The 26046-nt window shown below is 42.1% G+C and overlaps 1 protein-coding gene across 5 annotated transcripts in view; it reads left to right on the top strand.

The window, feature by feature from the left end:
* The window catches only part of ldb2a (LIM domain binding 2a), a 66360-nt gene that overhangs the window by 21795 nt on the left and 18519 nt on the right, over positions 1–26046 (top strand). For all 5 annotated transcript variants that reach the window (XM_068325597.1, XM_068325600.1, XM_068325599.1 and 2 more), the window contains one exon: positions 18294–18466. In XM_068325597.1, coding sequence (XP_068181698.1) covers positions 18294–18466 — 173 coding nt within the window. The remainder of the gene's footprint in view (positions 1–18293; positions 18467–26046) is intronic.

The raw sequence follows: 26046 nt of genomic DNA, 5'->3' as shown, positions 1-26046 counted from the left end.
ATGGAAATAAAATAAAGTAGGAAAGAAAATAAGGCCTTACTGTCTAAAGTTTCTCTATGATGCACAAGCAAACAGAGCACCTACAGCAGTGTGTGTGTCTAAGTGTGTGTGTGTGTTTGTGTGTGTGTGTGGTGTCAGTTATTAAGGCGTAGTCCCCAAGTAGCCGTAACTCGGGCCTCCATGCGAGAACACAAAATCAAAACGGACATTAACGAGTGCCTCAGTAAAACATTACAAATCATTGAAAGATATAAAATCTCGTGTGGTAACGGGAGGCGCAGCGGCTCCATGAGTCCCGCCCCGACTCTCTCCTGTGGGAGGGGGCAGGGGGGGGGCTTCGCTGCGTCTCATCTGTGGAGCCGGACCCGGAGCCTCAGCTGGTTGAGGAGGTGGATGTGCCTCAGCAGGTGAAGCCAATCCCAACCAGTCAGGCTTTAACACATGAAGTGATTGATATTGAGATACTGAAGGGCGCTAACATTTACAGAGGAATTTTACTGCCCCATCAGCCAATGGGAGGCAGAGATATAAAACCATCAAATGACATTTAAAAGACCGGGTGGGGTCTTAACAGTCTGAGGTGTCAGAGCTGCTGTTGGAATCATTTCCCATTGTGTGTCATTAATAAAGGCGAAGACTGCCGATCACATGTTGTAATTGTGATCTACGTGTATCGGCGATAATCATGTGAGGAGATGACATCAGCGTGTTACTCCGACAGATTACATTACTTCCTGTCTTGCCTTGTTCTTGCAAAGATCTGAAGAGCGCTAAATGTGAGCGGTGAGAATTTCTAGTCTCCGATATCTCATAATATTTTATAGCATCTTTGGAAGTGTAACTTATTAAAGCCTTGTCTTGTGCTGACAGTGTATTGCTTTGATGAAAGCTTATATTTTTAATGTGTATTTGTTGGTACTTCAGCATTGAGGGGATCATTTCGGTCCATATTTGCATTCCCTCGTAAGCGTGTGAAACAATTCTCCATTGGTGTGCGCCGATTGTTGTTTTCTACACCAAATATTCAGGAACTCCATCTAATTATACACCAATTGCCACGGCCTCAACATTCGCCCCGGTACCCTGAACGGCTGCGCAATCTTTGAGGCATCTGATGAAAGCTGCACTCCATGATGCAATCAAAGAGCAAGGCTCATTTTAAAAGTAGTTCAAACCAGAGAGGGAGAAGTCTTCATGTTTAGTGGGCCGATTTGGGGCAAACTGTGAAAGCGAGTCACAATGCATTCACAATTCATTCTAGTTATTCTTGCATTGCAGCACGCAATAATTGCAGCGATAAAATGACCACAGCTAATAATCTTTAAGCAAGCATGAGGGCATAATGAGGAGAAAGAAAACACACGGAAACGGCTTTAATATGACTGAAGCGATGAACCAAACGGCCTCGGCCACGCAATACGCCGGCAAAGGAGCTCCCTCGACACTCGAAGCCCACTTAGCGCCTTGAATTTAAAATCGTTATTTAAATATTATGGAAACCTGAACATGTTTGAGCTTTTCTTGGATCATTATTTCACTTACAAACTATTAAATCCGCAATTTTAGCCATCATCGTGATTTAATTCCATTGTATCAAAGATATACTTAGATGGCAGCCCTCTTTAGTCACAAATAAAATCTAAATTTGTAGTTTACTTTATACTCCAAATGTGTATTTAGCCAAAGATATGATGCTCAACCCAATATATGGGGCATACTTTGTGGTAATGGCTGGTTTATTCAGCATTAGAGCACACGTCTAACAAACACGGGAAAACTTAAGTGAGGTTTGCTTTCAAAAATGTCCTTCTGTTTCTACAAAGTGCATGAGAATGCAAACATGTCTTCACTCTCTGTTCAATAATTTTGCTTAAAATATCATAAAAATCTGTGCTCATTTATTACTGACCACTAGGTGGCGAAAAAAATGACAAACCAACAAACAAGTTTTTTTTCTTTCAATCACCTTATTGTAACTTCTACGAAAAATCTAATCTAGTTCTAATCTAATCAAATCGCTGCTGCTAAATGCTAAATTGTAATGTTATAGTGTTATCGGTTACACTACATGGCTAACGAATACAGAATAGAAGAGACTAAATGACCCGTTTTGCATCCTGTGCACCTATACATCACTTAATATCACTTCATATTAATTATAACCAATCACTCCATTTGTGTTCCTGTGTTCCAGACACCGGCTCGGCGTTTAACACGTCAAACCTTGGCCTTAAACATGCTCTCCATGATGTTTACAGACTTCTTACAGTGTTTTTGCGGGAGAGCCACAATATGTATGTCTTAGATGGAAGGATAGGTCCGACTCGCTTTCTGCTGAATAAAAGATTGACAGCGGAAGGGTTCGGGGAAGGTTTGTGGAGGGGGGGGGGGGTTGGCTGGATTATAGAATGGGATGGTGGGATGAAGAGGAGGAAAACGTTGAGTCCCAAATGAAGGTATGGGAGTGGCGCTGTGCCAGACCATCTCATTGTGTTTCGTCCATTTGAATGGTGGTTGAATATTTTTATATGTGAATGTGTGTTGTTGTGTGCATTATAGAGGCGGGGGGTGTGTGTGTGTGGTTGCATCTGTGGAGGGAGTGTGGGGGGGGGTTGTTTTGAAAGAAGGAGTGGAGAAAGCGAGGAAGAGGAGGGAGGAGGGTGGGGGGTGGGGGGTTGTGAAGCTGCTTTATAGAGAGATGGATAGGATGGATTGAAGGTGCAGACCGGTGATTGGCAGGCGGGATGATGCAGCCCTGGCTCAGCTGCAGCGCTGAGATGTAGGCTGCCGGTGATTGACAATCCAGCCGAGCCTGGGAACCACGGCGCTGGATCTGCCACAAAAGAGAGACGGAGTGAGGAAGACAGGAACGAGAAGAAATTATACATCTAAACCCAAATATGTAGCCACAACATTTTATTTTATTTTTTTTAACCATGCGTTGTGTTCATGGACAGTTCAACACTGCCATCTGTTGTAAACTACGCTGGCGGAATTTTTTATGATATGCGACAGCTGACTGTGGCGACAGAAGGAAGTGAAGGTGTAGAAATCAGCTTCATTTACATGCGTAGGAGAAATTATTTTAATAATCTGCAACATATAATACAGAATGGAGCTGTTTCATCCTTCACAGGAGCTGCGGCTTGTGTTTTATAGTTTCTATTGATTGGTTTTTGTTGTTTTTTTTCCATTTGTTCATTTCTTTTTTTCATTCTTAAAATGTTAAATGCCATTCAAGTGTGTCTGGAATCAGTTTTCTGTTCCCATTTTTTTCCTATTAGCCTCATTTATTAGACTGACCCAGGAACTCAAATACTCCCTCCTCATCCTCCAACCGTTCTATATTTTTATTTCTAGCACTGTCTGAGGAAACTTTCTCCCTCGGCCTCAGGTAAAGGTGTGCGGAGCTCACAGCGAATCGGTTTTGGTTGAGGCTGTTTGACAGTCCGAGGCGCTCGTTTCATTCTGCGGTGACACACACACACACACACACACACACACACACACAAAACTTTTTGTCTCCGGTTTCGACCAGAGGTGTACACCGTCCTCGCAGTCGGATCATTACCGTCCCTCTCCTGTCTGCACGCCCGCCTGCAACCACGCTTTCCTCTGAGAGCCTGTCTGCAGCATCATGCAGGGAAAACAAGAAGCGTGTGGCTTCTCTAAAAATACCCCCGTTAAAGTTGGTCAACTCTTTAACAAGACACCATCAGAAGATGCAAACTACAAAATCTGCCTGTGAGTGCAGGATTTGTAATTTAATATTCACAATTATGTTTTCATTAGTGTATAATTTACTTACTTGAAATGACCATTCCACCAAAGTAGAAACAATTCATGTGCTGTTTGTCTGCAGTTCTTGTGACCTTTAACTTTGCATAAATTGGCAATCAAAATATATATATAAACTTTACGATGTTACTTTACGACAAAGTTTAATCGCCAGTTGTGTTTTTGATTTGTTTATGAATCTCTAGTTGCAGCGTTGACCTGATGGAAATCGTAAAAACAAATTCAAAACCAATATTACTTTTTTTATCTGCTCCATCCTCAGTGATAACCTGGCAGCACTTCTCCTTGTTTCGTGTGTTTGGAAATTTACAAGATGTAATTACATTTTCTTTTGGCCTAAAATTGAACTTTTAACTAAAAAAAATTAATTTACAAAAATCTAATTATCACAGGACTCTGAGTGCACAAGAGACCGGCTGAACATGGCAGGGGTGGAACCTTATTATTTTCTTCAAAATAATCTTTTTTCAGTTAATAACAGGGGCTTGAATCGTACTCAAATCTACTTTTGTCCTTCCATATTCTCCTGTCTATATTTAATGGAGTGTGTGTGAATCCAGGTAAGGGGAAGTGTGAATTTTATGTTCAAGTCTGATGGAAATTTGCAGCTTTGGACATTGTTGGTCTTGGATTTGTCCAAAGAGAAGAAAGACAAGAGCCCTATAACGACGTAATGGAGTTCCCCTGAGGCTGCTGGGAGTCGTAGCATTTTCCTTTTAAAACAATATCCAATATCTAAAATAATTGGCACCTACTCTTGAACAAAAAGCCTGCTGGCATGAAAGTAAAGCACATTAGGAGAAATACGCAATTCATTTTCCTCAACAACAACAACAACAAAAAAAACCCCTCCCTCAAGTCTCTCCTTAAAGTTATTATTGTTTGTCTTTGAGATTTGCTAATGTTCCTTTACTTCACTTACAACGAGTCGCTTTTGTTTATTGGATGCTTTCAACAAACAAGACAGGAAAAAAACGCATGAAGGACAAATAAATCATTACAAGAACAGACTTTTTAAGTAATTCCTCCCACGTTTGTTTGCATGTGTATGGACCGAGAACAGAACTCTACTGTAAAAACAGTATGTTAGATTCTACGCTTCTAAATTTATCTGATACAGACCTGATCCCGGCCTAGTTTCTATAGCAATGGCATCCTGGCGCCGATCTCCATTCCTTACTGGGATTATTGGCGTGACGGCAGAGCAGCAGCGAGCTGTGACGTTCGGCCGCTGGCGGTAAGGCTAATAATTTACCGTAAAACTTTTTTTTAAGGAGGATGAAACCAAAAAAAAATACTATTGTACATTAAGCATCAGTTAAGAATTTAAAATAAATAAAACTTCTCTTTTCCCAAACTTCTTGAAATGCTGCAAAGTTGTTCAACCTCTGCTCTGGACAAAATGATGTAACCACATCACTAATTCATTTCTATTCTGCTGCTTAAAGTGCCCCATAATATGCACTTTTTATGCGATCCTTGTAGAATCAGCGGCGAGCGGTCAGTGAAGTTTACTTCCTGGTGGCCTGGTGAAGGGTGGGAACCATTGTGTGGAGCTAACAGGAAGTGGGGACCGGCTATCAGAGGGCACCAGCTGTCCACGAGGATGGGCAGGTCGCCTGGCTTCCTGTTTCTCAACTCTCTGTGTGCCCCTCGCAGCAAAACAAAACCCGGCTTCCCCTTCCAGTCTGAGAAACAATGGAAGTCACAAACAGACCCTCCGTCGCTTTGCTCTTCCTCCTTGTCTTCCTCGCTTTCTCCTCTTACTCTTCATTGTCGACTCAGCTCATCTTCATTTCCTCCCTCCTCAGCTCGTCTGTCTATCAAATACTATTACCCATGTCTTCTCTTTTCTCTCTTTACTCCCCCTCCATCTCTCCCTCATTCTCTCTCTCTCGTTCTTTCATCTTCCTCCATCTTTTACCTGCTAAAGGTGTAGGTGGAACTCACAGTCTGAGAGATTCTGCTTGTTTTTTAGGTGTTTAATTCAGCCACTATGGACGTTTGCGGTACACAAGAAGTGTTTGCATCTACAGAAAATTATACCAAATGAATTCCTGTACTTATCAATGGAGAAAACATTTGCATTGACTGATTGTTCTGGTTTAGTTTTAAAAGATTTTGCATGTGTACGATGCAGAGGAGAGGGAACTCAATACTAGATTTTTATTTCCAAAAAAAATAATGCAAAGTCTGCTTCCTTGAGAGAAAAAGGAAGTAAAAAAAATTGTCTTTCTGGATGTTGTTTCCAAATTGTAGTAAAAAAAAACCCCTACATTTTATAATAAATGAAATAAACATGAAATTGCGTCTAAAGCATCCTGGGAAATTCCTCCCGTGAGGCCTCTTACCCCGAAACATCTGTCATTTGTTTTTGTTGCTCAGATGGAATTTTGTGAAGGCTTTGCTGCGAGTCATGACGACAAACACGCGGCTCATAAAAAAATGAAGAGTCAAGTGCAACACGAGCTTTTAACAGAAGAATAATCCGGAAAGGTCAACAAAATGTGCTCCGAGAGAGAGAGGGAGAGGGAGAGGGAGAGAAGTTTTATCAATAATGAATAGCATTTTCATCTGCGCACTGGAGAGTTGGGAGAATTCCACCTGGAAAACAGGAAGTGTGCACACACACACACACACACACACACACACACAATAAAAAAAACACAAACACAGTCAGGCGGTGAAAGTCAAACACACACGAGAAGAGAAAGAAGCACATCTTCACAGTGGAAATTTATTGACACGTGGATAAATCCATATTTATATATAATAGAGTGTGTTGTGGAGCCATCAGGCCCTGCAATGGGTGAAAGGGTCTGCATTGCTTTACTTAAAGTATTAAATGTTTATGTGGCCCCTTCCCCCCACACCCCCTACGCTCCCCGGTAAGTCTTCTTTCGACACGGACGACGTCGGGAGTGACTTCTCGAACAAGATCAGGGGTGGAAACGATGCCAGAAGTGACTTTAGTTCGTAAAACGGAACAAAACGAACGTCGTGAAGCGCAGGAACGCCGCAGCAATCAGCTGACGTGTTCAACAGGTTGGCCTCAGCGAGCTGGCGACGCACCGCAATGTGGAATATTAGACAGTAGCATAAAACCACAGGCTCCCAAAGGCCACCCCCCTCCTCAAACCTCACTCTAAATATCAATACGCCCCCCCGCCCCCTCTCAGGTGAGCTGCTGAGAACCCAGCAGGTATCACTCCCTGCTTTTGATCAAAGCTCGATTATCAGAGGCCGGCCGGCGCAGATCGATCCTCATTATCATTGATTCCAGCCCACCGGGAGTCTGACTCACAGTGTGTGTGTGTGTGTGTGTGTGTGTGTGTGTGTGTGTGTGTGTGTGTGTGTGTGTGTGTGTGTGTGTGTGTGTGTGTGTGTGTGTGTGTGTGTGTGTGTGTGTGTGTGTGTGTGTGTTCTTATCTGTATGAGGATCCTGTGCTGAAATATTCGGCGTCAGGCGTTGTTGGACAACGTTCCACTTTCCTCATCCAGCCCTTCGTCCGACTGGAATCCGACCAACTGAAGGACGGCGATGCATCGCAGCCACAGTGTGGTTCACTATTTTTGGTCGGTGTGAGGATGAGGATGTTGGGGGGGGGGGGGTTGTTGTCTTACCGTCTCTTCCTCCTCTGCGTGTTGTGTCCTCCCTGAGGAGCTGCACCCTTGGGGCCCTTGCGGCTCGGGGGGGTGGGGGGCGACCCCTGTTGAATTATGGATGGAGGTGAAGAGGGCTGGCCTCGGGAGGGGGGGGGGAAGCATGCCCCCATCCCTCCCCCCATCCTTCCCCTCTCCTGCTCCCCTCTCTGCCCAAACGGTCACCATCCTTGCGTGGCGCAAGGTTGGACGAGGGTGACTGGAGACGCCTCTCTCCTTCTGCTTTGCTGTTTTTCTTCCTGTCTTGTTGTGCTTTCGTTCTTTATCTCCCTCTTCCTCGCTCTTCCTCTCCGTCGCAGATTTAGTCAAAAACGTCGCAGGTCCGTTCAGCCGAATCTGGTCTGCAGGTGTCCAGAAAATGAGACTTACAGCAACCCGGTTCTGTCTAGAAGAACCTGCAGCGTTCAGCTGAGGTTGGACGCTCTTGTCTTTTTGCTTTTTAGTCTTTCGATTATTTCTTGCTCTAAAAATCCGAAAACCATATTTTGAAGTTCATCAGTGGATTTTATCGGAGATGCGTGTGAGAAACTTTAAGATTCTGCTCGTGTTTCCAGGAGCAGCTAGTTTTTTTTTGTTTTTTTTGCTCGTCAAGCGATGAAACAGACGTCCTGCCTCTTCATTAAAATATAGATGATGTTGAAAACTGAAGCAAAACCCAATACTGCATTGAAATAACACAACATTTAAGAGCGTGGGCAACAGAAAAAAACATGTTTTTAATAGATTATATTGAAGTATTGGTGTGATTGCCCCCTTTTTTTATCTGCTGAATTTCAATGTTTGAGCGACACACCTCTAAAACTGAGAGATGAGATGTGATCGTGAACTATACGTGAACGCCGGTTCCCTCCGTCTGAAATGCAGCGGCGTCTTAATGATGCGTTTTTGCCTAGTGAGTTTGGACAATTGTGCAAAAAAAGGGTTGTTTTTTTTTAAAAAAAAAAAGAAATCTATTATTATTTTTCTTCACAGGAGCAGTGGAGGAAGTGTTTACCTCACAAAATAAAATACAGCAGTGCCAAAAATGACACGAAATACAGGGGGAGGGAGGGAGAGAGAGAGAGGGAGAGGGAGAGAGAGAGAGAGAGAGAGAGAGAGAGAGAGAGAGAGAGAGAGAGAGAGAGAGAGAGGGATTGAATTAAAGTTTTATGACTGATGAATATTTCATGTTCTGGGCAGTGATTCCACATTCTTGTGTGTGTGTGTGTGTGTGTGTGTGTGTGTGTGTGTGTGTGTGTGTGTGTGTGTGTGTGTGTGTGTGAGTGTGTGTGTGTGTGTGTGTGTGTGGGTATGTGCTGTATATGCAGGGAGGTTTTAACCCTTTCTCCACTGCTTTGGTATTCTAGCTGTACTCAGTATCTCGTCTTATTAAACTCGCAGGTTTCAGACTTTAGATTTTTTTTTTTCCCCCCAAGTTGCATAAAATGAGGAGGAAAATCAAATAATTCCATTTTTCTCCACTGTTCCTGAAGATATCTGTTGATGTCTGGACAAAAAATATATAAATATAAAAAATTTATAAATATAAATATATATATAAATATAAAAATATATATATAAATATGTAAATGACAGAGGGATAGTCATTACTGTGTCCATCAAGCGTGACATAGTCATTCTTTAACTTGCTTCTTCCTTGCTAATCATTGCAAACACCAGGAACACTAGCTGACCAATCACAGCTGTCGTGATAAACATGATGTAATTGTACTTCCTCATACAATAATTACGTTTTTACAAACTTTAAATCGCTTAAAATTGAGTTAAATCCTGTTTTTGGACAAAAGATTTGACTCTATCCTTTCAAAATAAAATCCTGAGCAGGTTGTTTCTCATTTTATTGTTTGCATCTCTGCTGGCCTCATCTGTGTGTTTTGTGTGCTTTGCGACAATCCAGTTTGTTGGAGGCTTTATAAACTGTGAACTTAATCAGTTTGCCAATGATCTAATACCCCTCCCCGCTGACCCAGTAATGGTAGCTCATGATGGGTATTTAGACAGAGATATGAGTCGATTAAAATGAATATTTGTTTGCAGAGTACTGTAGGCTCTCCGCAACAATCGATGGAGCTCACGGGTCAATATGTCGACCCGGGATTCATCTTTGCTCCTCTCTTCTCGTCAGTCGCCCACAGCGAGGGGCAATAATTGATTTTGATATTTGGCTATATTTAGTTTATTGATTACAATATATTCTGTAGGTCCGAGAAAATGCTGGCTTGACCATACATCACAGGCTGCAAACTAAAATAAAAAAACCAAAGTATCAATATTACCTAACTGAGGTTATTGATACCAGGTCTCATAATTTGTTTGCTTCATCTTAAAAGTATGTTTAGTTCATGAACATGTTCTTCAAACTATTGGGAAAAATGACGTCCCTTATCAACAATATTTATTGCCTAACATATCAGGAGGATCCTTATTGGATGTTTCTGAATTGATCAATCGCCTCTATTATCAATACGATGCAGTTTTTATCCACGTATGACTTCATTAATTGGTTAAGGTGACTTAAAGTTTGGGAATTGTGAATGCATTTTTATCTTTAGATATAACTTCTACTTTTAAAATGTCATTATGAAGTAAATATTTATTTATAGAACCTCGTGCTGACTGGTGATCCATTGTTACCGGCTTTCACTTCTTCTCCATTAAAGACAAAATTAATGAACGCACTCTTGCTTTTGTCTGGAGATGTTGGGTTGTTGTTGCTGCCGAGGAAGAAAAGAAAGTCATCCAGATATCTTTGAGACGGCGTTGCCGATAATTGGAATTGGAAATGCTATTTTGGGAATGTTTTCTGTTTTCCACTGTACAGTAAATACTGAGCAACACACAAAGTCAAATGCCAGTCATACGTCGCGTCAGCTGTATTTGTATTGCCCATAATTAAAAGTAATAAACTAAGGGGTCTCATACTCTATTATTTAATCCTTGTTACCCAATCATGGATGTTTAAATGTGGGAAAATGACATCTGATTTGATGGTATTGTTTATTAGTATGTATTTAAACCCCACCACCAAACCTGTAAAGAAATTGAACCCATAACCTGTAAGTGCCTTGCTCTATCTACTGCGCTCCACCTGGCCATTGAAATGAAGCAGCGATTGTCTGAAGAATATTTGCAGGATGCAAACATTATGGATCATCCAGTATTTCTCCTACAGCTCTGCCCCTTCTCGTCTCCAGCCTTCTTCTCTTCTGCACTGCAGAGAACTGCGTTTGCTGCATAATTGCCCATTGAGTATCTCTGGACTTTCTTGCCACTTTCCCCCCCCACCACCACCACCATGTTTTAATTTGTCGGCGCTCCGTTGGGCTTGTCGTTCAGTCGTTAACCACAGTAGCCGGACAGGTTGGAACAAATAGTGACAGGAGACCTGACTTGTCTCAGTGTTTCTGGTCTCGTTCAAAATCCAGATAATGCCATTTAGCAAACACAGTCTGACCTTTTCTTTTCTTTTCTTTTCTTTTTTATTTCTCAAAACTGACTGATTGCCCAAAATTAGACGCAAGTCTCGGTACTTGTCAAAGAATAGACGTGTCTTTTATCTGTGCCTCACCAAATGACAACTCTTCAGCGCAGTAGACGGCAGATTTTTTGCAGATTCTGGATGAACCTGGATGACTTCCTCTTTGAATGGGGCTCGTCTCGCGTTTTCCGCCACAAGGTGGGTGTTTGGTGATGACCTTCCGCACTCTACCTGTTCAACCAGACATGATTCCTACTTCTTACTTTCTGTTTCATTAAAATCTGGGTTATTGGTTCACCAATTTTAACGAAATAAAACTGTTATTTTGCTTTTTCCCGTCTCATATCCAGCATGTTAAATGAAATATTTGAGACATTCAGCCCGAAGCTCATGTCTGTCCACAAAAATTGCCGACCCCATGTAAAGGTCCGGCCGTCTCTCCTGCATAAACACGCACGCAATACCGACATCATCCTCTTCCTCACGGTTGCTGACGGGATCCTTGAGCGATGCTACAGGAGGTAGATCACAGCTGGTAAAGTTATCCTCCCATGATTCACATTGTCAGTCTGGTGCTGGAGCAGGTTTCTAAGACGACTTAAACATTCAGCTTTTGCATTGACTATGTCGTTACATCATTATTTGGCACAAAGCCGCCCAGCTGATATTGAACCGTCCAGTCCTGGAGCCGAGTCCCAGTAGAGCGAGAGACTGCCACTCCGAGATTATTCAGAGACGCACTAAATTCATGGCCTCACTCAGAGGTCTCCACTGTTTAAATACAAATACAACACAGATCTATAGAAATAATAATGAATGGCCTGTTTACCCGTAAAGAAATGCCAGAGGTGTTAACATAGTGCACTTATGTTTCCTACATCGCTGCATGCATATACATATTTACTTTTGTTCATGCGTGTGGGTGTACATACTGTTTACCTAGCTGCCTCTCCAGTCCCTAGGTGCATCATTACTGTACATGGACTGTATATTCTAAGTGTGTGTGTTTGTGTGTGTGTGTGGCTGTGTGGGAGGGTTTGAGTGGACAACACAGGCAACTCACAACATATAGCTCTACTGCTCTCCTGTGCGTGATGAATGTCAAATGACACACAGACATTTAAAACGCTTAAAGAAGGGATTACACAAACTTAGACTTGCAGTGTTTGTGCGCACACACACACACACACACACACACAAACACACGCACGTAGAATCACAATGAAGAGGTGCAGCATACAGATATGCTATAGAAGTGTTTGAAATTCTTCAGCAAATGATATTAATCCGCTTAAGAAAGTAGTCCCCCAAAAAGAGCAGAAAGAAAGCTACAGTAGTTATAGTGTTACGTTATAAATTTGTGTCAGACATAATAATTAATAATAATGTCAGAGTCAACAATATCGAATAATTTTTTTTTATAATTCATTTTTTTCATTTTTTCTCCAACATGAGAGCAGATGGGGGGTCTGGTAGGGGGTACTAATGAGAACAACTATAAAGCATTTTAATCAGCAACGTGTCAGTGTGTGTGTTGCGTGTTCTCTGTGTGTGTGTGTGTGTGTGTGTGTGTGTGTGTGTGTGTGTCCCTAAGTGTACGTCAGCCAGCGGGGCGACCTTTCTTCCTTCCGTTGCCCCCAGCTCTCGTTTTCCGAGCAGAAAAACGGCTCCAGCCGTATCGCTGGCAGGAGAGCCGAGGCCCCGACGAGGGGATGAGGCGAGGCGGGGTGGCGGTGGCGGTGGTGGTGGTGGTGATGGTGGGGGGGGTGGGGTGGGGGGGACGATCCCCAAACAAAGTGGCGTGAATGAATGTGACTAATTAACACCACGTTAATTATATGTAAATTACATGTTTGGGTACATGTTACTTGAGAGGCATATGCCGCTTGTTGTGTTTGCCCAGACAAACACCGGCTAATGCGCATCTCTGGAGTGGCCCCCGCGTCTGAAGATGGGCCAATCAGCATGGTGCAGCGAAAACAGAACATTAAGGCTAAGAATAGAGATAAAGCAAGGAGAAGGGAAAATATCTGTCACTGGGTATGAAATCTTTTTTAACGGAAAAGCTCATATGTGGAGTCTGTTTCCTCTTCCTGCTGATTTAACTCTTTCTTTTGTGGACGATGGGACACGGAAGCCTTGACCCGTCCAATAATTGCACTGTTACATCTTCAATTTTAAAGATTGGAGTTGGATGCGTTTCTAAGCTGAGCATCTTTTGGTATCTTTCAATACATGGGGGGGGGGTGGTGGGAGACAGTTGAGGCGGGGGGTGTTGCCTGTACAAGGTCAGCAATCTGAACACGTCACCTTAGATTCTCAGGTCAGAAAATGACCTTTAACTTCTCCTTCTGGAACGATCCTTTGATTTATCGTTCAGTCATCTTATCCTGCCATCTTATTTTAAAAATATCTTTCTGATTTCAGCGCGAGAGAAAAGCGTATTAAAATACAAGCAAACCTTGGTTTTTGAACGCTTCAGACATCGAACAAATTGGAATTTGACCAAAAAATTGAGAATTTTTTTTGTCTTGGAAGTCGAACGCGAAACAAACGCAATGACGTCCGTCCTCCTCCTCACCTGAACACTCAATTGAACACTGGCACAGAACGCGCGTCGCACTCAATAGAACAAGCGCATCATATTTACATGTAACCACTTCCGGGTACAAACTGGAAGTTGCAAAATAAGAGCGTCACAGGATCGTACTTAACACACCTGCTCACCACCACAAAGGTAAAAATTCTTACTTTTATTGTTCTTATGCTTTAACTGTAATGTTCTTTTTATTTTAGTTTACCATATTTAATAATTTTTCACTTAGTTTGCGTTCCATTGCCTACGGTACGAGTTACGGTACCGTAAACTTCTGTCCAAAAGACGACGGTAACTCGTACCTTAGAATAACCTGATTACGTCCATGTTTGTTTGTTTTTACTTTCCTTCTTTTACATTTCTTCGATATATTTCATTACTATACAATTTGATATATAAATGACATTATGAAATCATATATTATGTTGAAAAAAGGTCGTTTTCTAGCATTTTGGATCGGATTGAGTCCATTTACATTATTTGTAATGGGAAAAAATGTGTTCCGAAACAACAAACAAATTGTGGTTGGAAACCGAGGTTTTGACTTGACTTATGTCCATTTAAAGCCCACTAAATGCCCCCCGAGGCGAGACGACGAGGCCTTTTTCAGCTTTTTGACGACTCGTCTTCAGCTTTTCGCCTCAAATGTAAATACTGCGTGAGAGGAAGCCGAGGAAACATTTGAGGAGGAAGACGAGACGACCGCGCTTCAAATGATCCAAAACTTGCTAGCATGGCCGCCATTACATGCTTATCTATCACTCTGTCCCCCCCCCGGGTTATGCACACTGGGTTTTATTAGGACGCTTTTTGGTTGAGAACACACATCCAGAAGAACTCCTGCACGGCTTCAGCGAGGTGGGCGAGAAGCACCTACCTGTCTCACCCTCCTCCCCTCGCTGTCTCTCCATCCTATTAGTCCTCGCTGAGCTGCCCCCCCCCCCTTCATTGACAATGCCTTATTTTTTTCATCTCCCCCTGCTTGTTTCGTCTCTCTCGTTCTATCCCTCAGTCATTTTTCTTTCCCAATCCCCCCCCAAATCCCCCCACAAAGACACACACACACACACACACACAAACCTCCACCCCCCCTTCGACTCTGTCTTCCTCCCCCTCGTCTTCCTCAGAGCTCCTCTGCATTAGCAGTCAGCTCCACTCCTTGACGTACTTTGTTTTTCAACCGTGGTGGAGGCTGAGCGGGGGGGGGGGGGGGGGCGAGATACAGAGAGAGAGAGAGAGCGAGCATCGTGGACCCTGCAGCTCGCCACCCCCCCCCCTTCCCATTCTCACCCCTTCCACCCCCAACCCCCCCTGCCTCAGCCACTGCTCACGATGCCAAACATTTTATGTGTTATTTAGTCATGCCTGACTTTATCGAATTTGAAAAACATGCCAGTCACGGGTAGCCCCCCCCCCCCCCCCCCGCCTTTCCCCATCTCCTCCACCCTCACCCAAACCGCCAACATCATCCATCCTCATCTGCCCTGCTTTCTCTCTCTCTCTCCCTGGGACTCGACCGTCCAGGTCTGACCTCAGGAGCCTCCAGAGCCGCTGTCTTTGGGGATATTTCACTTCTAAATTAAGTTTTATTCCCAGCCTTCCAACACCCCTCCACCCCCCCACCCCCATGACCACCCACCCAAGGGGGAAGGAGAGACGGGAGCATAATTCTAGCCAGCAGAGTGTTGACTCCAAAGATGGATTATTTCTGCTCTAAACCAGAGGCCGTGCGCCGCTGGTTAATGTGGCCGTCCTGTTCCTATTTTTTTTCTTCTTCCTCGGTTCTAATGATGGAGATTTGACAGGCAGCTGAATGTAGAGGAACAGAAAAGGCTTGTTCCGCCCGGCGAGGAACGAGGGAGGCTACAGGAAAATCCCAGCAGCCTGGCCTTCATAATCCCAAAAAAAAAATCGGGATTTATGGTTGTTTTGTTTTTTCCTGTTATTTAACAGTCCCACATCGCTCAGTGGGGAGATCAGGTCACGACCGCTCAGCGGGATTAGAAGGCTTGTTCCAACTCCAACCAGCGATGCTCAGAAAGAAATAAACAAAAGAAAATAAAAGTAAAGTACTTTTCGTGATTGCTCACCCTTTATTTGCTACGAATCAGAATCAGACCCCCTCCCATCAGCTGACCCCGGAGCCCTTTGGATGTAGCAGAGAGGCCAGTATTAACACCCTTCATAGTGAGGATATTATTATTTCAAAAGCACAAAAAGGTTAACAGCGTTTAAGACCTCCATGGAGTTCCATCGTTAGCTCCTGGAACTCTTAAGAACGCACCGATGTGGCCCCCGCCATGATGGCAGGGGCCGGATTGGACCGGTTATAGTGTCTTTACAGAAGAGTCAGTCAGTAAATCCTTCTCATCATCTTGAGCACAAATTAAATATCTGGATGTAGTTGTTTGCTGATGATGCTCTGTTGTCATTGATGGTGGTCTCAGAAGGAACCTGGCTACTCACAGGATGCAACCTTTTTAAAAATACAGAAATATATATATATATATATATATATATATATATATAAGTGTGTGTGTGTGTGTGTGTGTGTGTGTGTATACAGTAATCCCTCGCTTATTTGCGCTTCAAGATGCACGCCGTCACTACATCTTGGATTTTTAGTAGGTAGTCACGTGATACCGTACGCGCATGCTATTGGCTGACAGCATCCGTGTGCGCGCTGCGTTCTGAGACTCACGGAACGCAAGCGCACTTCCGTGTATTAAAGAAACACCTTTCTTTAATATGAAAGTACTTTAAACAGTCTATAGGAGTGTGGGAAAAGGTAATGTAGATATAAGGTGGTTTAATATCAGTGCTGGGAGGGTTCATAAATGTTTAAATTACCGTAAATAATAAAATAAATAGTTTGTCGCTATATCGCGGAATTTTTAATTTTTTGCAGGTGGTTCTGGAACGCATTCACCATAAATAACGAGGGATTAAGGTATATATATATACAGTACATATATATATATATATATATATATATATTTATAGTATGATCTACTATATACTGTATATACTGTATAGTATAGTAGACCATAGGCACAGCCATTAGCGAGGTGGTAGCACACTTTTTTTTTGGATGGCGTATACATCCAGCAGGACAAAGTATTTGCTGTAGCAAAATTGTGTTTTTCCAATACATTTAATTCTGATAATCCGTATTAGATTATGTTTTTATTCTTTGCTTTTTGATCGGATTTGATTAGTCGGCGCTCCGGTCGCTTGGAGAAGTGTCATCTGGAGCACAATTCTCCCTGCTGGATTTTTTTTCCTGTGGATTTTGGACACCAGTAAGGAACGTTGTCCTCCTTTTGTGTGTATTTTTTTTAGTTTGTCCTTGTGAAGAGTTTTCTTTATATCGAAAGTCACTGAAAAAGTTGAAAGACGAAAAGGTGCAGCTGTTGAGCTAAAGTATCTTGAACTGTTCTCATGATATAAGGAGTTTGAATTTTAGCCAGATGAATCAAGAGTGAGCTGTTGAGAAAATATAGTGCATTGTTAAATATTTTAATAATCTCACCAATCCAGGACATGAATTTATAGCGTTGAAAAAAAAAATCTGTATCTGGCGTGCCATCGCTGTGCATCCATAATGTAACGGGAAATGTAAGCTTCTCTGTGTCTGTATCATCCATTCTTCCCCTTGACTCCGGCTAACACGGAGGAGATGGAAACCAGACGAAGCCTGGGGGCTATAAAACACTGAAGACACCCCCCCCCACACACACCCACCCATCCCGACTCCTCCTTCGGTTTTCATCATGCAGTCTGCTCATTGTCTCCTTAGGCTTCTGCAAAAAAAAAAGTTTGCACTGTAAAAGTGGTCCATCTTAATAATTCAATTTAATACCAAAGTTAGTCATCGAGTGCTACTACTCTGATAAATTATGTGAAGACGTTCTCCTCTTCTCCTCCTCTTCTCTTCCCCTCCTCCTCTTCTCATTTGACGACCGTGGAAAAGTATGAGCGCCGAGTGAGGTGTCAAATCGTAGCGGGAGTGTATTGAGGGATCTAAACTGATGATATTGTCAGTTGTTTTTTTGTTTTTTTTTTGAGAATTGAATTTAGCTGTCTGCGTCGGAGACGGTCATTTCAGGAGACAGCCAGAAAAAGAAAAAAAACAAAACAAAAAACTTCCAGGATGTTTGCTGAAGGCGATAAAAACTGAGGGTTATATTTGGCAGCTGTAGTTAAACCGAATGAAGATAAACTAAAAGGTTTCGGCCAATGAATTATTATTTTATCTTTATATACTTGATGGTCTCGTGTAAATCAGAATAGAATAGCACACAGGTAAAGCTAATGTCTGAATGTGTTCTGTTCTTATTGATCCAACAGTTGGATTGGAATCAATCCAGCCTATTGTACCCATTTCTATGTACCTTTTCTCATTTTAGTTACATTTTTTTAACTAAATTAAACATTTTACATTATAAGTGATTTTTTTCTTCCCTCATTCCCTCTATAACCCGATAAAACGTTTATGTCTGTTCTTGAAGTCATATTCTTGAATAACATGTATGCAAAAAGTCACACCAGAGTTAAATAGAGAGTAAAATAGGATTAAGAATAACCATTTAATTAGGTAGTAAGTACATATTTATGGACGTGTAATTAAACATATAATTCTAAATCCTTGCGTTTCATTAGTGATGCGACATTTTCACCGTCACCGTTTTCCCCTCCAGGTTCACATTAGGTCTGGTCGTATATTTAACATCTGTCCTCTCCTGTGTCTCCCTGCAGCCATCGGACGGACGCTCATCCCCCGTTACTTCAGCACGGTGTTCGAGGGGGGGGTCACCGAGCTCCACTACATCCTCAAACACTCCAAGGAGTCCTTCCACAACTCCTGCATCACCCTGGACTGTGATCAGTGCACGATGGTCACCCAGCACGGGAAGCCAATGTTTACAAAGGTAACACCTGACCCCTTCCTCACACCCCATCACCCCCCCCCTCCACACACACACACACACACCACCATCCCTGAGCATCTCCCGCCATGAATAATTGATCACACGCTACGATAGCAGAGCAGACGGGGTGTTTAACTGGTTAAAGATCAAATCCATTTACACCCTCTGATAGTTCTTTCCGCCCGATTTCATTTTGTCCCGACGTTATTAAGTCACAAAAGGTTCAAATACGGACAGGTGTGTGTGTGTGTGTGTGTGTGTGTGTGTGTGAGTGTGTGTTCTCAGCTGGCTTTATTAAATTATTGATCAAATGAAAAGTTTATACACTTAAATTAAATTACACTTTCATCGAATTTTAGCTGCCTCACCTTATGATATAAGAATATGATAATAATAATAATAATAATAATAATAATAATAATAAGATATATAATGACATCACTCCTCATCATGGGTACAGGAAACATTACCTAAAACAATATTGATTGATATTTGATCAGCTCTGCTTGATAAGACTGTTTGATCTGCGAGTCAAGATTCAAAATGATGGCTGATGCTTTTAGCTTTAGAGCTAAACTGGAAAATTAAGATGCTAACCGGTAACATCATAATTTTATAGTTTGACTTCAGGTTTTGCGAGCGGGGTGTGTTCCAATATGCTTTTTCCAACTTCATTTAGTGGATATTTTTAGTCTGAGATGCTGGTGCTCTAGTGCAATCTAGTGGCAGCGGGTGTCATGAATGTTGCCTGTAAAGAAAACGTTCACAATTTTTATGAGTCGGTCTTTTTAAAAAAGAAATACGTACATTTAAATTAGTCACTGTGATCGTTTCTCACACCCAGAGTGTAGAAATAATTGATCCAGGGTCGATAATTACAGCGATCAAAACCTTTTTCTGTGTTCATCTGTGGACAGCTGAGTCATTTTGCTGAATATATGACACAGCTTAATTTTTTTTTTAACGTATAGAGATCTCGGCCTATCTTTCCTTAACTCCGGTATCCGCATGCATTTCTTATGCCGGAGTCGGCGACGGCTTCTTAAGCCCCTCGGGCTCCTCCGAAGGCGTCGCCATCAGGACGTGAATGAGATCTCCAAACAGTTCGCTGTGCGGTTTGACGCTTTAAGCGAGAAACACAGAAAGAAAAAAGAAAAAGAGAAAAAAAAAAGCAAAGCAAAGCAGAGGAAACACAAATTGCACAGGTGAGATAATTCAGATCTCCTGAAAGCACCAAAAGCTGAGCTCATCTGCTTTTTGTCTTTGGGGAGAGAAAACCCCTCTGAGCCCCAGTGGATATCTGCTCCACCGCCGTCTGATCCAGATGGCTAGCTGACTCTTAATGTCTGCTGACTGTCTAAATGAATCTGAGGCCTGATACCTTGTCAGCTCCCAGCAGCCCAGCTAAAGGGATTCCATGTTCTTTGTACCGTGAACCCTGAGCTACAGCACCAGGCCGGGTTGTTCTGACATTAGACAGCTATACGCCCTCTTGTTTTCAGGACTTGACTGCATGGACTCCCTCTTCTTGTGAGTGTGAGTGTGAGTGTGTGTGTGTGTGTGTGTGTGTGCTGCACAGAGTCTGAAATTAACTTTTTTGGCTGACCTGGCATGGACCGTGAGTCTGCAGGGTGAATTAGAAAAGATGTCACCACATCATAATCTGCTTTTTAGAGCGCGCTCTTCAGTGTTACTGAGATCTGGAGTGAAGATTGAAAAGACAAGTAAAGATTATCGATCGGCTTCCAATGCTAAATAAATCGCTTTTTGAACAACTTCTTTATAACACAATAAAATGGAGATGCTTTTAAGGCTTAATTCTAATAAAGTTTCATCACATTGAACCAAAACTGTTAAATATTTGAAGCTGATATCAGTTCAGTTCAGATATTTCTGATTGATCGAGAACTTCACCAATATATAATGGAATCCAATTCAATCGTGATATGAAGGTGATGCAGCCTCATAGTTTTTTTTAATTAGTTTTGGTTTGAGGCTGTTAGAATTTGTGATTAAATCAGCTACAGTCACGTGATTTAAGCTCAGTTTAACTTTTAAATAACTTTTTAAAAGGAAATGCGCTCATATTTTTCACATAAACCTTCACATAAATCACGTTCTACACGTTTTCTAAAGGGATCCTCGTAGCTGTCGGCTCTTCAACCTGATTTTTTTTTTTTATACGTTAAAGCGCCACGCTGCCTTTTGTTGAACATGTCAAATTAAAATTGTAACAGATGTGGCAGGTGTTTACCTCAGTTTTAGCATCTGCATGTGTGTGTGTGTGTGTTATGTGTTCATGTATATTTACATGCATGACCGCCTACATGTGTTTTTTTTGTCGAGGAAGGTCCGTGAAGTCGTACCAATCTTTCCATACGTGAAGACGGGAGATCGCTTTGTATTCATGAAGCGCTCGGTGTAAGGTGAGGGTCGGACATGTGCGTCTGCAAAAGGGTGTTGGTTGGTGGTGGTGATGGGGGGGGGGCTGTTTTGTCATATCAGTAAATGAGTATGAAACATCCCCAGTAACACACACACACACACACACACACACACACACACACACAGGAAATGTCCTTTTATGATGCTGTTGTTGGGTTTTTTGTAAACAAGGTTTCCTAAAAAGGAACCAAAAAGATAATATATTACAAGTGTGTGATATTAACCGAGCGGCCCAGGCCCCGGTCAACAAAAAGCTAAATTTGATGCTCGCAGCGCTGCTCTCTTTTCATCTTCACCTAAATTGGATGAGAAGAATTAATTCATTAAAAAAAAGAAAAAAAGAAAAAGAATTCCAATAACGGAGCGTGTTCTCCCCCAGCTCCCAGCAGCAGCAGCGAGCCTGCAGCTCTGGAGGCCCGAATCTCAATCAGCTCTGCCTCGCCTTGCTTTCCTCCACCACCGTACCCCCCCGCCATCCTCCACCGCCTCCCCCTCTCTCTCATCCCCCCCCCCCACTCCTGCCTCGGTCGCTCGCTCATTCCCCCCTCGCTCTCTACTCCACCGCTCTCTCATCCTCCCCTTCTTCCTTTCAACCCACCTCCTCCTTCTCCCGCTGCACCCACTGCACACGCACGCACGCACACACACACACGCACACACACACACACACACACACACACACACACACACACACACACACATCCTTCATCCCTAGAGAAATCATCCCCAGCTCCCAACTCGCTCTCCTGCTCTCCCATTTTCTCCCTCTCTCTCCGCCCGTATCTCTCTCTCTCTCTCTCTCTCTCTCTCTCTCTCTCTCTCTCTCTCTCTCTCTCTCTCTCTCTCTCTCTCTCTCTCCGCTCTCTCTCTCCTTCTGTGTGTCGAATTCTCTCGTAAAAAAAAATTCAGATTCAGATTTGGTTTTGTTGGTGTTGGCTGCTTTCAAATGATAACTCCTGGGTTTTTTTTTTGTATTTCTGGCCATCGCTCCTGTCAGTTGAAGCAACACTAAAGTCACCAAGTTGATTGATAGGTAAAACAAACAAAACAAAACATCAAATATGACCCCCCCCCTACAAAAAAACAACAACATGGTCATCAGATAATTGAGTTTATTTCACATTGCAATAAAGACATCAAGTCATGTACGACAACATCAAGGTCAAGGGTAAAGCAGTAAAGCCTGGCACTAATAACTGGTGGAGTTCAGGCAATGAGTGGACATCAAAATACTAAGGATGTACATTTATTACTTATTTATTCCTCTATCTATCTGTCTATCTATCTATCTATCTATCTATCTATCTATCTATCTATCTATCTATCTATCTATCTATCTATCTATCTATCTATCTATCTATCTATCTATCTATCTATCTATCTATCTATCTATCTATCTATCTATCTATCTATCTATCTTTCATTTATCTATTTATACATTCATTTATTTATTCATTCATTCATTTATTCATTCATTTATTCATTTATGCACGTAAAATACAAGCCAGTGACTAAGTAGTTTGTCTAATGTTCAATTTTTGCACAAAGTGCATATTTTGAAGGTAATGTATTAGACAGATTGCACAACAGTGGAAGGAATCTATGTCATGATGTAAAGAAACACACAACATTACAAGAGGGAAGAGCAGACGGACAAGTATTTGATAAAAACAACACATTTAATAACAAAAGAGATCAGTAAACTCATGCATCATGCTTCCATTTCTAGGGAGGGTAAAGTGTATGCTGGAGAAACTGGCTGAAAAAAGATCACTTCAGTGAAATCTTGCAGCTTTTTCTTTACATCTAACAAAGACAACTTGTGATGGGTGTGAGTGTATTTAGAATTTAGTGTATTTGTCTTACATGACATTGCATATCCTGCAATTTTGACTGTTGCACATGGAAGTGCTGCTCTGCTCAAACGCCTTCTTGTGCAGCCCCAATTTAAAGTCTGCATGTGGCCATCGTGATAAGAGATTAGGCATATATATCAAAAATGTATGCCACTGCCTGCAGCTCTAGTTAAAAGTGTAACAATAGTAGAAATGGTAATACTTATCAAAAAGAACCTTTGCATACAATGCTTTAATACAGTGCACCTTTTGGCTAAGATGGTGATATTACACTGGAAAGTATCTAGAAATTAAACTTTTTTTGCACATTTTTCCATCAGCTGGTTTTTTGCTGTGGTTTTGGTGTACATCTACCGTTTTCTTTTTCTATGAGACACTCTCTGCAACATTTTAGGTGTCCAAAGATTTGCTTGTACCTCTAACCGAGGTGATGCACGAGGTTCCTTCGTGTCGATTGTTCACAGTGTGCAAAAGCCAGGAAGCAACGCCTTGCAAACCTGCAGGCGTTAACCGGACGCATCACCAAAATTGCACGAGTTTTTAATGTCATGCACATTTCTAATTTCTCTCTTCTTGATCTTGTATTCAGTGATGGGAAAAAAAAAACATAATTTAATACAAATCATGATGTGTGAGATCCAGTTTGATGAGTCAACCCCACATAGAAGAAAAGCCTTGTGATGAAACCGTTGCTCATCTGCAGACTAGTGACTGTTGCTCTGCAGGATTGTGGGAGTGGGTGACTCCGCCCAGCGGTGTGTGCTTGTCCACAGGGCGGTTAAGGTGTTGACAAGGTGACACGTGGCTGCCAATTTGACCCCCCCCCCCCAACCTCCCAGCCTCCTCAAGGGACCCCCGGCACCTCCATTTGCCACACAGCAGCCTTTGCTTTCTTAGGCCGCCGTGTGTCAGCTGTAAGGCCGCGACCCTTGTTACTGGTGTCCTATTCTGGGGGGGGGGGGGTCCTGCATGCTGGGAGGCGAGCAAAGATCAAGAAGCGAGTTAGTGACACGGTGATCTCGGATTTTCTTTTTTCTTTGTTTTTTTAGTTGTTGTTTTTTTTTGGGGGGGGGGTGTTGACGAGCGAAATGCGTTTTTCTGAGCTTTTTTCTTTTTGATTTTTAATCCTAGTTTTATTCTAATGTTACTAATCCACCAGAATAATTTTCTTTTATCAGTGAAATACTGCAGGTCACCTGGAAGATAATTAGATTTATATGTGAATCAAACCTTCGTCACTACTTGGAGTGAATAATCAAAGGTTAGCGGTTTGGACTGACCCGCTGAGGTCACGACACCAGAACTCCATGTTCGTTTACTCACACTTTCATAACCAGTGTGTTTTGTTATCATTATGTCGTGAAGGGAAACCCATATTGGGGGAGTGGGGGTGTGACAACAGCCTCCTATCTCTTTCTGTCCTCTTTCTATTTGCCTTTAGATTCGTTATTGAATTTATGATGACTGCTTGCAGCTGATGAAGACTTTTTTCTGGTGGGGATGAACCTGCACCATCCACTCTCCACACAATCCACAACTCATAAATTACTAAAATATTCACAGATGACATCTCTACTGCTAATGAATCGATGACTTGTCTAATTTTAGCAGCTCTAATCCCAACACAAGCTGGTTAAACACTTTTTAAACATGTTTCCGTCCACCGGCGAACGCTTATAATGATCGATCGAGTGACTTTCGGCTCCTCTGCCGTTAATGGATCGTCACGTCGGTGGACGGCGGTGAATGGCGTCCCAGCTGCAGGACGCTGTTATCCTTTCTTACTCCTCTGGAGCCGAGGATCCCCCCCCCGATCCTGTGGAGGATTTATGACCGTCCTCTTAAATCAATGGGGACTCTCTGAGAAGGGCTATACCATTTAATGGATCGCTTTTTAATTCAAGGGGAAATTCCTCCTTTTGGTTTTCATAAGGGAATCTGATTTAGCCTTAATAAAGAAAAGAAATAAAACAGTTAAAACTCTTGTGAGAAATATTAGATTTTAAGCAACCCTCTTTCAGTATGGAGGAATAAATAGCTTTGCATGCTTGAATCTGTGGAAAACGTTGCCTGGGTTGCGTTTGTGGTTGATATATCTCTGCAGCAGAGCCACAAAGTCAAATTCCTCCACATTTATTACACAATTAAGTTGGTTGTTTGTTGTTTTTTTTTAATTCTGACTCTGATTTAGCCAGTGTGATGGTTTATTTTTCCAGTTACGGAGAAGCAGAAAGCTTGTGGTGAGGAATAAGAGCGATAGTGGAGGTAATGCTTCATACACATTTGGCATTATGGTAAAAGAAATCAATAGCGCAGCATTGTTCCTCTGTAGGCTACAGCACCTGGAAAGTATCAGAAGACTCCTGGCTCACTGGTAAACACAGTTCAACTTATTTCACTGCTGCTGGCTAAAAAAAATAAATCTGATGTCAAGAATTACTTCAGTTAACTATTAGATCTTTTTAATAAATTTTATTTCACAAGAAAACAATAAAAAAATAAAGTCCAAGTGAGCTCTGGTGATTCTCATCTTTCCCCTCATTCCCCGAACTCATTCTGGCAAACTGCTGCCAGATTCACACAGACTAAGAATCCAGAATAAATGTTCATCATCATCAAATATCAAGGATTATTTCTCCACATTGTTTTTAGTCTAATCCACACTTATCGAGCTCAGACGAGGTTATTATCCAACGGTGTAGATCCCAGATGCGATTTGCGTCACTCGCTTGTTGGATTTCCAAAATGCTATTTATCTGGTTTATGAGGAAAGTAATGAAATAAAATTAAAATCAGTGTTTTAAGTTCTCATTCAGTCAGATTTTATTGAGCCCCAGGAGGAATTTCTCATGTCAAAGCAGCATAAAATAAAAAAGATTTTTTTTTAAATATTACAAAATCTGACCCGGCTTTAAGAATAAAATAAAACAAGAACGCTCCAAATGCAATAAATATATTTCAGCCTCCTAGAATGGTTTGTGCACGATCAGCAAATCCAGTCATATAGTGTCTGAGTATTAAAAAGTTTAATAGTTGTGTTTTCTACTTCAGCATGAGGTGCTCCTTCCCTCTTTACTTGTTGTCGTCTCAGTTGGTAAAATAATGAAAAGATGCGACGTTAACAAAGAATGACATCATTCATACCGTCTTACTGTCCAGACGTTGGGGGGGTGGGGGGCGCGCTGCGTTCAGGGTCAGTCGGAACAGCCGCTCTATTTATTTTATTTCATTTTTTGACTAACAGAATTAGCTGTGTAACATGTGACCAGCAGAGGTAGG

This window comes from Antennarius striatus, chromosome 10 (genome assembly GCF_040054535.1).
Source record: "Antennarius striatus isolate MH-2024 chromosome 10, ASM4005453v1, whole genome shotgun sequence".
Lineage (NCBI taxonomy): Eukaryota > Metazoa > Chordata > Actinopteri > Lophiiformes > Antennariidae > Antennarius > Antennarius striatus.
This window is presented reverse-complemented; position numbering and strand designations above follow the sequence as displayed.